The sequence below is a fragment of the Rhinopithecus bieti genome, unplaced genomic scaffold, assembly GCF_001698545.2.
Source record: "Rhinopithecus bieti isolate Rb0 unplaced genomic scaffold, ASM169854v2 scaffold_41346, whole genome shotgun sequence".
NCBI lineage: Eukaryota > Metazoa > Chordata > Mammalia > Primates > Cercopithecidae > Rhinopithecus > Rhinopithecus bieti.
In genome coordinates, this window is record NW_016816812.1 from 23,619 (window position 1) to 37,331 (window position 13,713).

Below are 13,713 nucleotides of genomic sequence, written 5' to 3' on the forward strand. Positions count from 1 at the left end.
GCCAATGAGAGGCGCCGGTTGGTCGCCCTGTAGCCAGTCACGTAAGGGGGCGGGCGAGGAGGGGTGGAGCATGTGTATTACCAAGCGGTCGCCGGGCTGATGACATAAAAGCGGGTTCCGGGAAACGCCACTCGCAGGCGTGCTGCTGAGGCGTGAGAATGGCGTCTCGCCGCCGGCGTCCGGAGCACGGTGGACCACCGGAGCTGGTAAGTTCCAGGGTCTGCGGACACGCCTCTCCTCACTTCTACGGCCACCGCGTCTGAATTCCTCCTCTACCTGCCATTTCTTTTTCTTTTTTTCGCAGTTTTATGATGAGAATGAAGCCCGGAAATACGTTCGCAAGTGAGGGGAGCTCGAGTACTGCGCGGTGTCCGGGGGTCGGGAAGCGGCAAGTTGTCCCGGTTGCTGGCGTTGCCCGGAAAGCCCGCAGAATTTGGGGGTGCGGGGAGGGAAGGACCCGGGTGGGTGTCTTTTCTGTCTTTGGTAAATCAACTTTGCCGACCTCTCTGGGCCTCGGTATCTCAGCGTTGAGATGGGGTGATCGCGCTTGCTTTTCCGTGGGTGGTTTTTCAAGTCGAGTGTGACAACTTGTAAGCATGTGGTAAAAGAGGCGCTGGGCGGTGGGTACGGGCGAGGGGTCAGTCTTGGTGTGGGGAAGGAAGTAATTAATGTCCGTAGGATGCTTATCGTGGCGTCTTGTTTGCCAATAAATCTCCACGACAGCCGTTGGTGTGTTACTGTCTGAATTTCATAGAGGGTGGTTTGTATAAACTAGAGTTGTGGCCAGGTGGGGGTGACTCACGCCTGTAATCTCACCAGTCCCAGCGCTTTGGGAGGCTGAGGCAGGAGGATCGCTTGAGCTTGAGAGTTCGAGACCAGCCTGGGCAACGTAGCGAGCCCCCGTCTCCCCCCAAAAATAAAAAAGTTAGCCGGACGTGGTGGCTCCCCTCGGCCTCTCCAATAGCTGGGACCTCAGGCGCGCGCCACCGCGTGTGGCGTATTTTTTAAATTTTTTGTAGCGACGGGGTCTCGCCGTGTTGCTCAAGGTGGTCCAATCCCAGGGCTCAAGTGATCCTCACGCCTTCGTCTCCCTAACTGTTGGGATTGCAGGCGTGAGCCACCGCACCTCGTCTCTTTAAAAAAAAAAGGGGGGGGGGCGGAGGCGGGCGCGGTGGCTCACGCCTGTAATCCCAACACTTTGGGAGGCCGAGGCGGGCGGATCACCTGAGGTCATGAGTTCGAGACCAGCCTGGCCAACATGGCGAAACCCTAGCTCTACTAAAAATACAAAATTAGTCGGGCGCGATGGCGGGCTTCTGTAATCCCAGCAAGTCGGGAGGCTGCTGCCGCAGGAGAATTCGCCTGAACCCGGGACGGGGAGGTTGCAGTGAGCCGACATCACGGCACTGCACTCCAGCCTGGGCGACAGAGAAAGACTTTTGTCTCAAAAAAAAAAAAAAAAAAAAAAAAAAAAGGGTTTTTTGGGGTTTTCCATTTTTTCCCCTGAGAGACTAGCCCTATTTAACTAAATGGCTATTGGCTGGGCGCGGTGGCTCACGCCTGTAATCCCAGCCCTTTGGGAGGCCGAGGCAGATGGATGACCTGAGGTAGGGAATTCCGAGACCAACCTGGCAAACGTGGTGAAATCCGGTCTCTACTGAAAATACAAAAATTAGCCGGCCTATGGGAGGCTGAGGCAGGAGAATCGCTTGAACCTGAGAGGCAGAGGTTGCAGTGAGCTGCGATGGCACCACTGCACTCCAGCCTTGGCGACAAGAGTGAGACCCTGACTCAGTCAATCAGTAAATAAATAGCTATTGGATACCGTTTCTTTTTTTAGGGACAGGGTCTGTCTGTTGCCCAGGCAGGAGTACCATGGCATGATCCCTGCCGACTGCCGCCTCAAGCCATCCTCCCCAGTTCCGGAACTAGAGGTACACCACCACGCCGGCTGAAATAGCTTGATATTTTTGTGTGAGTGTGCGACAGTCTCATTCTGTCGCCCAGGCTGAAGTGCTGCAGTGGCTGCAACCTCGCCTCCCGGGTAGTTGGGAACTACAGGCGCGCCACTTCATGCCCGGCTAGTTTGTGTAATTTTTTTTGTGTAGAGGGGGTTTTGGCTGTGGTGCCCAAGGATCTGGTAAGTTGCTCACGGGATCCGTCCGCCCTGACCTGCCAAAGTACCGGGATTATAGGCGTGAGCCACCAGGCCCGGTCCTTACTGCTGACTTTTTATGTCGATTATATGTTGAAGTGGTACTTTGAACATACTGGGTTAAAGAAAATATGTTATCAAATATATGGGGTTAAAAATATGACTCCAGTTTCTTTCTGTTTAAGTTTCTTTTTGACTGGCTATTGGGAGGCCATATGTGGCTCATGTTGTGTTTCTCACAGACTGTGCTTCTGTAGGTTTTTGTGCATTATTGATCTTTCTAGATGAGAGAAACTATGGAGAATAATTCTTGCAAAAAATGTTTTCAACAAATGCTAGAGCAGCCCAGCCTAATAGAGTTGCAGATCCCAATGGTTGTTTATTATTAGGAAAGTGATTTGCCTTTTACACATCTGCTTGGCAGCGGTACAATGATAATTTGTTACCACCAAATAACATGGTCCTGAATTACATGGAATTTTGGGGTCACTTTTAAATAGTTGAATTTGTTGATCCCAATTTAGAAGGGGTCAGAAAGGAGTACCTTGGGATGATGGATCCTTTTTTTTTTTTTTTAACTTGTTTTTTTTTTTTTAACTTTTTTTTTTTTTTTTTTTCTGGTCTGGGGAGGTATTCACCCAGAACTCCTTTACCATGTCCACTTGTGTTTCTGCCTTCCCAGCTCACGGATGATTGATATCCAGACCAGGATGGCTGGGCGAGCATTGGAGCTTCTTTATCTGCCAGAGAATAAGCCCTGTTACCTGCTGGATATTGGGTGAGATTCTGGGGCCTGGTTCAGATTGTCTGAGGTGGTGAAGTACCTTTGCAAACTGATCCTGAGTTTATGATCGTGTCTTCCAGCTGTGGCACTGGGCTGAGTGGAAGTTATCTCTCAGATGAAGGGCACTATTGGGTGGGCCTGGATATCAGCCCTGCCATGCTGGGTAAGTATGTCCTGTTTGGCACCAGGGTGGATTACCCTGATGGGTGTAGAGAAGCCACAGGTATTGTCTCTTTCTCTGACTGCCTTTTCTCTAATGTAGATGAGGCTGTGGACCGAGAGATAGAGGGAGACCTACTGCTGGGGGATATGGGCCAGGGCATCCCATTCAAGCCGGGCACATTTGACGGTTGCATCAGGTGAGGGTCTTCACTTCCTGCTTTTATTTATTTAGAGACAGGGTCTCACTCTCACTTAGGCTGTAGTGCAGTGTCTGTGATTACGGCTCATACTGCAGCCTCCACCTCCTGGGTTCAGGTGATCTGCCCCTGAGTAGCTGGGACTACAGGCCCATGCCACCATACCTAGCTAATTTTTTTTTTTTTTCTATTGAGACAGAGTCTTGCTCTGTCACCAGGCTGGAGTGCAGTGGTGCAATCTGGGCTCACTGCAACCTCTGCCTCCCAGGCTCAAGTGATTCTCCTGCCTCAGCCTCCCAAGTAGCTGGGATTACAGGCGCTCACCACTATGCTCGGCTGATTTTGTATTTTCGTGGAGACGGGGGTTTCACCATGTTGGCCAGGCTGGTACTGAACTCCTGACTTCGTGATCCGCCCGCCTCAGCCTCCCAGAGTGCTGGGATTACAGGTGTGAGCCACCGCACATGGCCCAGACTTTCTTTTGTAAACATTTGCTACATGTAAGACATACAAGTTGCTGTGGAGTACGGGGAAATGAAACAGTCTCTGCATTTAAGACTTTCCACAGTTTATTAGGTGCTTTAGGACTTGGACCAGGCAACTGAATATAAGGCCATGAGTGGTGTGTGCTCTAGAGAGTCGTGGGGCTGCCACAGCACAGGAAAGCCTTGGGTGGAGGGGCTGCGCCTTGAAGGCTGGGAGGAATTTGGATAGTCAAGGAGAGGGTTTCCGAGTGAGGGAACAGTGGGCAGAGGCACTGACACTAGTGGGAAAGGGGCCTGAGATGAGAGTGATGAATGAGAGATTCCACAGAAGATGGCGTTGTGTGTGGTTGGTTCCTAGAAGGCACTTAAGTGTGTCCTAAGAAGTTTGGGCTTGATGGCGTAGATGATAGGGAGTTGGCAGGTGACGGGATCAGATGTGTGTTTAAGGAAGGTGATTTTCAGATGGAAGAGGAGAGGGAGTTAGGTGGAAGCATTTGAGCTGGTAGCGCTGAGCATTGGTGGGGGGACGTGAAAGTTGGGAGCGACTGTGGGAGTGGAGGTAGGGCTCTGCATGTGTGTGTACAGCAGAGAGGGAGGGGAAGGGCAGGAAGGAAGACATAGTGACTGCTTGAGGGTTTTTTTAGTTTATTTTTTGAGATGGAGGCTTGCTCTGTTGCCCAGGCTGGAGTGCAGTGGTGCAATCTCATCTTATTGCAAACTCCGCCTCCTGGGTTCAAGTGATTCTTCTGCCTCAGCCTCCTGAGTAGCTGGGATTACAGGCACATGCCACCACACCGAGCTAAGTTTTGTATTTTTAGTAGCAACGGGGTTTCACCGTATTGGTCTGGCTGGCCTCAAACTCCTGACTTCAGGTGATCCACCTGCCTCAGTCTCCCAAAATACTGGGATTACAGGTGTGAGCCACCGTGCTCGGTTGCTTGAGGTTTTAAATCTGGGGGTTGTGAAAACACTTAACAGGTAGAGTGGAAGGGAGTGATTTAAGAGGAAGGGTGATGGGGTGGCTGTGTATGTGTGAATAGTCTAAAGCCTGTTTCCTTGGATTGGAGGAAGGGAACAAGGAGGGGTGTGTGGGCAGACAGTCTTGACATGGAGAAATTTTCAACTCGGGATGCAGATGGAAACAAGGTTGAGGAAAGGTTTCTGGGACTGACTGAGGGACGTGAACGCTGTCCTTCTGTATGTCCTATTTTTCTAGTGTTGTAGAATCATGACCTGCAGTGGACCTGCACTTTTTTCTTTGTCTTTAAATTTTTAAACTTTAAAATACTTTTGAGTAGAGATGGGGTCTTGCTATGTTGTCCAGGTTGGTTTTGAACTCCTGGCCTCAGGCAATTTTGTCTTGGCCTCAGAAAATGCTGGGATTACAGGGCGTGAGCCACTGTACGTGGCCTGAACCTGCACTTTCTAAGAAGGGAAGCTGTGGGAGGAGGGGTTTCTCTTGGAGATCCAAGACGAATGATGTCGAGAAGCTTGAAGCGGTTGGGGGAGCAATGTGGATTGCTCCCTTGCCTGACTAGGTCCGTTCCTTTTTAGCATTTCTGCTGTGCAGTGGCTGTGTAATGCTAACAAGAAGTCTGAAAACCCTGCCAAGCGCCTGTACTGCTTTTTTGCTTCTCTTTTTTCTGTTCTCGTGAGTATAAGGTCTTCTCCCCATCTGGGTTAGCTGCCTGTCCCTCCGTAGCCCTGCAGGTAGAGTGAGGAAATTGAGGTGTCCCATGATGGGAACGCTACTCATATGGGACCGCATGGGGTAGCAGGACCTTACTGTGGTTGCTTCTGTCCAGGTTCTCAGCCTAAAGAAGTTCAAGCTCAGTGGATTGATACACGCTAATCAAACCCAGAAGTCACTGATGGCAAAATCGGAGACCAATTTATTAACTTGTAATAGGGCCTACTTCTGTTGATTGGTATTCCTATGTCTATTACTCTGAGTTGTAGTCAGAAGTTGGTTTGGGGATCAGAAGTTGGTTTGGGGGCATGGACTGAGCAGAGTGAGGACAAGAGATGTCGTGTTGAGACCTATCCAGAGGGGTACCTTCCAAAGTGCCCACATGCTTCTGACTCCTCACTTCTCCCTCCACCTAATGCTGATCCTTTTCGTCGGATGGGGAACAGGATAGTTATTTACCGCAGAGAGAGCCGACATTAGCTTTATCTTGCCTTTTTAACTTACGACGTTAATTTCAGTTGTTCACTAGGATTAGATGATAGTCTGAGATTTTAAGTCCTAAAAATGAGTTATTTTAAATCTTACTTGTTTTTTGAGACAGATTTTTGCTCTGTTGCCTGGGATGGAGTGCAATGGTGTGATCCACTGCACCCTCAAAATCTTGGTCTCAGCTTCTCAAGTAGCTTGGGCTACAGGCACACACCACCATGCCAGGCTAATTTTTTAGTTTCTTTTTTTTTTAGAGATGGTGTCTAGCTATGTTGCCCAGGCTGGTGTTAAACTCCTGGCTTCAAGCAATCCTCCTGCATCAGCCTCCCAAAGTGATGGAATTATAGGTGTAAGCCACTGTGCCAGCTTAAAAATGAGTCCGTTTTGAAGGATCTGAGTGGTTTTTGTCTCCTTAGCCTGGTCCAGCCCATCCTTAGTTTTCCTGGGGTGGACTGCCCCTGCCGATCTGGCCGCTGGTCTTTCCTGGAGTGGACTCCTCCTGCGGATCTGGCCGCTGGTCTTTCCTGGGGTGGACTCCTCCTGCCGATCTGGCCGCTGGTCTTTCCTGGGGTGGACTGCTCCTGCCGATCTGGCCGCTGGTCTTGTGTGTCACATGAGTTTTCCTCCTGGCGTACTGGGTTAATATTGTAGTTCCAAGGGCCTTTATGTTTCCTCTTCTCCCTGCTGGAAGGCTCTTCTCCTCTACCTTTAAACAGCCAGCTCCTCACTCCATTCAAATCTCTGCTCAAGTGTCCATCTGAAATAGAGCTTTTTGGAACCGAAAGTAAACTGAACTGAAAGGAAACTCTTTGTCACTTTGTCCAATTCCTCTTTTTGGAACAAAGAAAGAATTGCTACTGTGAATGAGTTGCCTCCCCTATTAAAATGTGAGCTCCAAAGTTCAGGGTGATCTCTTTTGTTCATGACTATCCCCAGCCCTAACAGCAGTGCCTTATCCATCCATAATGGAAACTCAGGAAATACTCGGTGAATGAAGGAAGGGAGGGTGTCCAGGCCCTAAGCTGATGCGGTCATTTGTAAGACAGTGATGTTCCTGTTTCTTTCAGGTCCGGGGATCCCGAGCTGTCCTGCAGCTATACCCTGAGAACTCAGAGCAGGTGAGTCCCTTGGCTACTGGGTGTGCAGGGGAGAGGGGGGACTCAACAGGTAAGCTGTCCTGGGGAAGCGACAAAGAACTTTATGCAGATTGGCGGGAAAAGGAGAAAACACGCACCCTAGTGTGGCCCCTGATGGCACATTTGATGACCTGATATCCTAAGGGGGTGGCATTTGCGGAGGTGGGGTGGGATGCCTTCTCTTGGCAGATGACATGGTATTATAGATAAGGTGATACGACTGATTTCCATAACCAAATAAGTGAATGCCATTTAGGAAGGGGGAGAGGGCACCGACAGTTGTCTGTTGTGTGATGTATAATTAAGGAATGGCGGAGTAGGATGTAGATGTTGAAAGATAAGTGAAGAGCTGTCCCTGACTAATAACATGAATGAGTCTGGCTTCCAATTGTGGCCATCTCCTTCCTAAACTTGAGTGGAGAGCTGGGTCCCTGTGCTGGAAAGTGAGAATGAGAGGAGTTGCTTTGTTCTGTAATTCTCCTGAGCAAGGTGTGGGCCATGCCTGCACTTTTCTCTACGTGGCTTACAGCGACCTTAAGTTCTCCCAGGCAGGATTCGTCCTGGGGCAGACTGGTTTCTGAAGGAGGGGAGGGAGATAAAGCTGTCTGCTCCTCTCACCTCCGCTGCCTGACCCACTGCCTTTCTTTCTTCAGTTGGAGCTGATCACAACCCAGGCCACAAAGGCGGGCTTCTCCGGTGGCATGGTGGTGGACTACCCTAACAGTGCCAAAGCAAAGAAGTGAGCACTGGGGTCTGGTGTGCTGCCTGGGCTGCAGGAGGGAGGGTAGTGGCATAGCCCTTTCAGGCCACTCAGTGGTGCCGAGGAGTGCTGGGGTGTGGGTCACCAGGGTCCAGGCAGGCGGGGTGGGGAGACGGGGTGGCGAGAACTTGTCTCCCTATGGGGTTTCTCCACCCAGTCCTCACGTTGCACTTTCTCCTTTCAGATTCTACCTCTGCTTGTTTTCTGGGCCTTCGACCTTTATACCAGAGGTGAGGGACACTGGGTTTGCCAGCAGGCCTGTGTCTTGACTTCCAGGCAGTGGGGCTCAGCCTGTAGAGCCTGCTGGGAGAACACTGATGGGGAAGCAGGGCCCAGCCCCAGAGTGCAGAGCCTGGAGTGCTCACGTCCTCTGGAATCCGGAGGCAGAGACCTCTGCTCTTCAGGTCCCAGAAAGGCATGTCGGTTCCTTCTCGTGGGACTGGACCTTGTCCCTGTTGGAAGGGCTCTGGCCTGGGTGCCCGGGCTTCTGGAGTGGGGCAGATGGGTTGAGAACTCTTCACGGTGACCTAAGTGCACTTTGGTTCCTGCAGGGGCTGAGTGAAAATCAGGATGAAGATGAACCCAGGGAGTCTGTGTTCACCAATGAGAGGTAAAGCAACTGCTGAACCCTACCCCGACTGCAGCAGGGGCTGCCATATTTGTTAGACATGGACTTCTCTCCACCCTCACCCAAGCCTCTCAGGTCACATGCAGCAGGGACACCAAGGTGGTGGTAGAAACATCAGGCCCCGTTTGGACTGTGCCTGTTTGGGGCTAGGAGTTTGGGGTCCTGGATGTCTGTGGGCAGCCATGCAGCTTGGAGCTCCCTTTGTGAGCCAACACGTACCCCTTCCTCTTGCCACACCTGGCAGGCTGTCTCCTTCCTTCCTGATGCTGCCCTCCACCTGCATCCGGGACCCTCTCCCTTGGGTGCTGTGGCTCCCCCTTCCCTCCTGCATGCTCATCTTGACTCTCCTGGGTGACTCCGGTCGGCACACAGGCATGCTGCACAAGTTGTCCTTTTCTAGAAAAATTCATGCCTTAATTAACCCCATAACAACTGCTAACCACCCCATTGATGTGCTTGCCTTCATAGCAGGACTCAGACCTGCCTCTTTCTTCTTCCCTCCTGCCATTCTCTCATTCCACTTCTCAGGCTGACAATTATGTCTTACCAAAAATCGTTCTTGTCCAGGCCACCACCAGTTTCCGTCAAGCCACGTCTGGTCACTTCCGACCTTTTTTCTTGTCCTGCCTGCTCAGTAGGGTCGGAGGCAGCAGCGCGCTTCCTCCTTGACACTTCCTTCACTTGGCCTTCCGCCCACTGTCGTGGTTTCCTCAGCCTTCCTGGCTGCTCCTCAGTCCACTGCTGCTTCCTCCTCGAGTCCTGGGCCCAGCCTGGATTGGATCCCTTCTCTCTCTGTGGTGTGTAAATGCCAGCCAGAAGTTCCTGACTCCCAAATGTGTATCTTCATTCTCTGCCACCTGGGGTTTCCCAGTGCCTCCTCAGTGTCCACACCTGGACTTTACACGGGTATCTCAAACAGAACAGCTCTTGGTTTTCATCCCCTAAGTGTTCTTTTTTTTTTTTTTTTCTTTTTTTTGAGACAGGGTCTTGCTCTCTTACCCAGGCTAGGGTGCAGTGGTGGAATCTTAGCTCACTGCAGCCTCACACTCCTGGGCTCAAATGATCCTCCTGCCTCCACCTCCCAGGTAGCGGAGACTACAAGTGCATGCCACCATGCCTGGTTAATTTTTAAAGTTTTTGGTAGAGATGGGGTCTTGCCATGTTTTTCAGGCTAGTCTTGAACTTCTGGCCTCCAGCGAGCCCCCTGTCTCAGCCTCCCAAAGTTCTGGTATGACTGATGTGAGCGTGTGAGCCACCTTGCCTGGCCATCCTCCTTTTTTTTTTTTTGACATGAAGTCTCACTCTGTCATCCGGGCTGGAGTGCTGTGGCTTGATCTCAACTCACTGCAACCTCCGCCTCCCAGGTTCAAGCAATTCTCCTGCCTCAGCCTCCCAAGTAGCTGGGATTGCAGGCGCCCACCATTACACCCAGCTAATTTTTTGTATTTTTGGTAGAGAGGGGGTTTTGCCATGTTGGCCAGGCTGGTCTTGAACTCCTGACCTCGTGATTTGCCTGCCTTGGCCTTCCAAAGTGCTGGGATTACAGGCTTGAGCCACCGCGCCCGGCCCATCCTCCATTCTTTACCATTCTTGATCATTCCTGTCTTTCCCTACATTTCACATCCCGTCAGCCTGTCATTGAGCCCTGCTGTCCGTCCCTCAGTGTGTATCCCCATGCTGGCTCTCCCTGCTTCCAACGAGTCTAATCCAGCAGAGCCTAATCCAGCACTACCCCTAGCCTGGATTGTTGAAACAGCTGCCTACCTTGTCTCCCTGCCTTTGCAGTCTTTGCTTCTTGCAGATTATTTTCTGCATAGCAGCAAGACTGGTCTTTTTCTCTTTTTCTAAAATGTAAGTTGTATCTTGACATTACTCTTTCAGTGTCTTCCTTGCAGTTCCGCTCCCCGCTCAGGTTGATTTTCCTTAATACCCTTCGCTGCTCTGAGTCATACATACCAGTTGACTTGGTTATTATTTGTATCTCCAGCTAGAATGAAAACTTGCTGAGGACTGGTATTGTATCCCTGACGTTGAAAATAGTGTCTTGTTAGTAAAAAGTGCTCAGTATTTTTCTGAATGAATAGTTGATGATAAGGTAGTGAAGAGGGAGGTTGTTTCTGAGTTCCAGTTGACATGAGGGAAAGGTCTTAAGACCTTTAAGACATTTAAGAGGAAAAATGAGCCCCAAATGCACGTGTTGGGAAAGGCCCACAGCTGGGCGCAGCCAGGCATGTTCCTCGCGTCCACCATAGGTTTATGCTGCCTGACCCCCTTGGTCTTTGCTCATTTCCCTTAGCTTCCCTAGTTCATTCCCCGTGGGCAGCTGGGGCCTTCTGGATGACCTCTTCTCTCAGGTGTCCGTCTTGTGCTCCCAGGGTGCACTCGCATCTCCTCCCTCACAGGGGAGGTACACATTGCCTCATCTACTCCATGCATCTTAGGATCCCTTTTGTCCTCACATTGGTGTCTTCAGACGACATGTCCTAAAAGTAAACATGGGTAAGCTGAATGATGTGAGCCTCCATTCCTCAGCTATCTGAAAAGTGGGGGTAGTGCCACCCATCTTGGCAGTGTGTTCAGGGTGCCCAGCACATACCTTGCCATCCCTCGTTCTGTAGGCTCACACTTTCAGTTCCTCAGATGAGGTAGAGAGCAGGGAAGGGCCTCTGTTACTGTCACCTCCGTCTAACCACATTCAGGACACTTGTTTATTTTAAATAAATAGGTGAATTAAGTCTTTTAAGCTTTTACCTAATCAGTCTCCAGGCTTTTTTTGGCCTGTTCCTTCCTTCCTCCTGGCCTCCTCCCTCCCATGCCTCTCATGTGCCTCCTGCAGGGCTGGGCCCCCACTTCTCTTGGGACCTGTGTTTTGGGGCACTCTCTGTCTTCACCTCCTCCCTTTAGCTCCCTTGATGACTTTCCCCTTTGCTGCTTCTCCCATGGCCCACCTGTTGGCCCCTCTTCGCCACTCAGCCCTTGCTTTGTACTCCTTGTAGAACCTTGAGATGATGACTCCTGTGTCCCCAGTCCTGCTCTGCAACTGCTCCTGCTTTGTGCTGGCCCATCAGGCCCAGGCACCCGAATGGCAGCTCGTTGGCTTGCCCTGTCTCTGGTTTCTATGGATGGTCACAGGGGTGTTCGGGGTTACCCCAGCCCTCTTTCCTTCTTCCTTCACACCCCTCAGTCCTTCCTTTTCAGCCCCTTCTTTCCATCCCTGTCTTCCTGCCCCCGAGCTGTGGACCCTAAGCTCCTGCCGTGAACTGTCCACTGTGCTCTTGAAGTTCAGATGATGATGTGTCACTGCATTGGTAGAAAGCGGCCTGCTTACTGCTGCTTAGCTGCTTCCCAAAGAGGGAACAGACTGCTTGCTGGCATTGAGATCTCCATGCCTGGCCCAGCCCTCTCCTCTCCCCACCCAACAACCTCTGTGGCCTGGGTGGATGTTATTGGGAAGGAGGGTGTCCAGAGTGGGGACTTGTGTTGTAGGGAAGGTGGAGCATTTGAGGGAAGGGGCATCTGAGGCCACCAGACTCAGAGGTAAGCTTGCCATGGATTCAAGTGGGGGCCAGCTGGGCAGCCCCATCCATCAGCCATCCACCAGCTCATCGCTGTTTCCACCACAGGGTCCCATTCAGGATGTCGCGGCGGGGAATGGTGAGGAAGAGCCGGGCATGGGTGCTGGAGAAGAAGGAGCGGCACAGGCGCCAGGGCAGGTGAGTGCCAGCCTGGCAGCCAGCTGGCGGTGGGGTGGTGGGGTGCCTTATTGCCACTAGAGCTCCCCTGCATTTGAAGGGTCCAGGCCTGCTTTGATCTTTGTTTTTTCTGGACTGCCTATTCCTTTTGTTGCCAACCAGGAATCAACCTGACCACCCAGTACATCCGGCGCAAAGCGCAAGCCGCTTCTAAGTCGCCACACTGTTCGGATAGGCAACTTTGCCTCTGACTTCTATATTGTTCAGCTGACAAAGTAAAGTATTTTAGAAAAGCGCAAGTTCCTAAAAATTTTTCTTGCATAAAAAAAAAGTACTGCTGGGCGGGTGTGGTGCGCACACCCAACCTGTAATCCCAGCACCTTGGGAGGCTGAGGCGGGAGGATCCATTTGAGGCCAGGAATGTTAACACCTGCCTGGGCAACATAATGAGACGGTCGCGTTCTGGGGGGGGGGGGGGGGAAGCTCTGGAAGCATCTTATTTTTGTTTAAAAGCAAGAAATAAAAATTCCTTTTGTGGAGCTCTGGCATCTCCCAGCTCTGTGATTCTCACCAAACTCCGGTTCCTCCTGGTGGGCTACTGCTTGACTCCCCAGGCAGTAATCAGGTTTAAAAAAACTTCATGTGCATGAAAGCATTCTTTCCATTTGCAAGGAACAGAGTCCTTTAATTTGGGGCTCATACATAACTATACCATAATCACAGCAAGCGAAGTTGGGAAGAGGGCCTGGATAAAATGTGTTTGTGGTGCCTGCTGGCCAATCTCTGGCTTCCCTTCCTGTGAAGGCCTTGCCAGTCCAGTGGCCCCGGCCTGAACTGTGGCACCGAGCTGCTGCATGGTCAGCTGCCGACCAGCCCAGCGCTCAGATGTCTTGGGCTGATCTCTCGGCCGTCACTGGTGGTGGAAAAGGGCGGGTCCTGCTCTGGGGCGGTGTGGGGCTGCCCGGCAGGCTGTGATAGGAGAGGAGGTGGAATGGTTTGCCTGAGCCGTGTGCATGTGGGAAGAGGCAAGATCTTGGGCACTGCACTACAGAGCTGGCTCAGGTGTTCAGCAGCTTAAGACATTAGGCAATTGGTGCAGGGGCCCGAGGGGCCAGGTGTCTGGGAGAGGGGTGAGGCTTGGGGCCTAAGGATCCAAGCCCTGCAGTGGGGTCTCCTGCAGGTGTCAGATTCGAGGCCTCGAGTGTGGCCTCTGGGCCTGTTATCAGGGAGTAAGGCCTGGATGTTCTCCACTGTATGGCGGTAGACAGGTCTGAGGAAATTCAAGGTCCAGGGTGGGGTTGAGGCTGAGTTGGGATCCTCGCCTCTGAGCCCTTCCTCTTAGTGCCACATCCATTCATCCTCAAGTTCTAAGACTGTGACACTGCAGATGGCAAGAAGTCTAGAGCAGCCAGGCCAGGCATAACCTGTGGTCCCAGCTCCGTGGGAGGCTGAGGTGGGAGGCCAGCTTGGGCAACAGTGAGGACCCTCCTAAGGTTTTCCCCCAGGAGACCTGGGGAAGAAACCTAGAACAGAGG

General features: G+C 51.7%; 1 protein-coding gene across 3 annotated transcripts; it reads left to right on the forward strand.

The window, feature by feature from the left end:
* The first annotated feature begins 74 nt into the window (after positions 1 to 74).
* Positions 75 to 12,222, forward strand: BUD23 (BUD23 rRNA methyltransferase and ribosome maturation factor). 3 transcript variants are annotated; one of them, XM_017855247.1, is made up of 11 exons: positions 75 to 206; positions 305 to 342; positions 2,838 to 2,933; positions 3,020 to 3,102; positions 3,202 to 3,298; positions 5,338 to 5,434; positions 7,030 to 7,080; positions 7,752 to 7,837; positions 8,043 to 8,088; positions 8,410 to 8,468; positions 12,110 to 12,221. In XM_017855247.1, exons 1-11 carry the CDS (start codon positions 159 to 161, stop codon positions 12,201 to 12,203), a joined length of 795 nt encoding a protein of 264 aa, XP_017710736.1. In that variant the 5' UTR covers positions 75 to 158; the 3' UTR covers positions 12,204 to 12,221. The 3 variants fall into 3 exon arrangements, with proteins under 3 accessions (XP_017710736.1, XP_017710735.1, XP_017710737.1); XM_017855246.1 differs by having other exon boundaries at positions 107 to 206; positions 305 to 439; positions 12,110 to 12,222; XM_017855248.1 differs by lacking the exons at positions 75 to 206; positions 305 to 342 and adding an exon at positions 1,768 to 1,934 and having other exon boundaries at positions 12,110 to 12,222.
* The last annotated feature ends 1,491 nt before the right edge of the window (positions 12,223 to 13,713 follow it).

Excerpts from the sequence above, each read along its gene's own strand:
- BUD23 (XM_017855246.1), top strand. The coding sequence starts at position 309 with ATGATGAGAATGAAGCCCGGAAATACGTTCGCAAGTGAGGGGAGCTCG. Across the intron at positions 440-2,837 it reads AAAGCCCGCAGAATTTGGGG|CTCACGGATGATTGATATCC; the intron begins GTGCGGGGAGGG and ends CTGCCTTCCCAG. Across the intron at positions 7,081-7,751 it reads ACCCTGAGAACTCAGAGCAG|TTGGAGCTGATCACAACCCA; the intron begins GTGAGTCCCTTG and ends TTCTTTCTTCAG.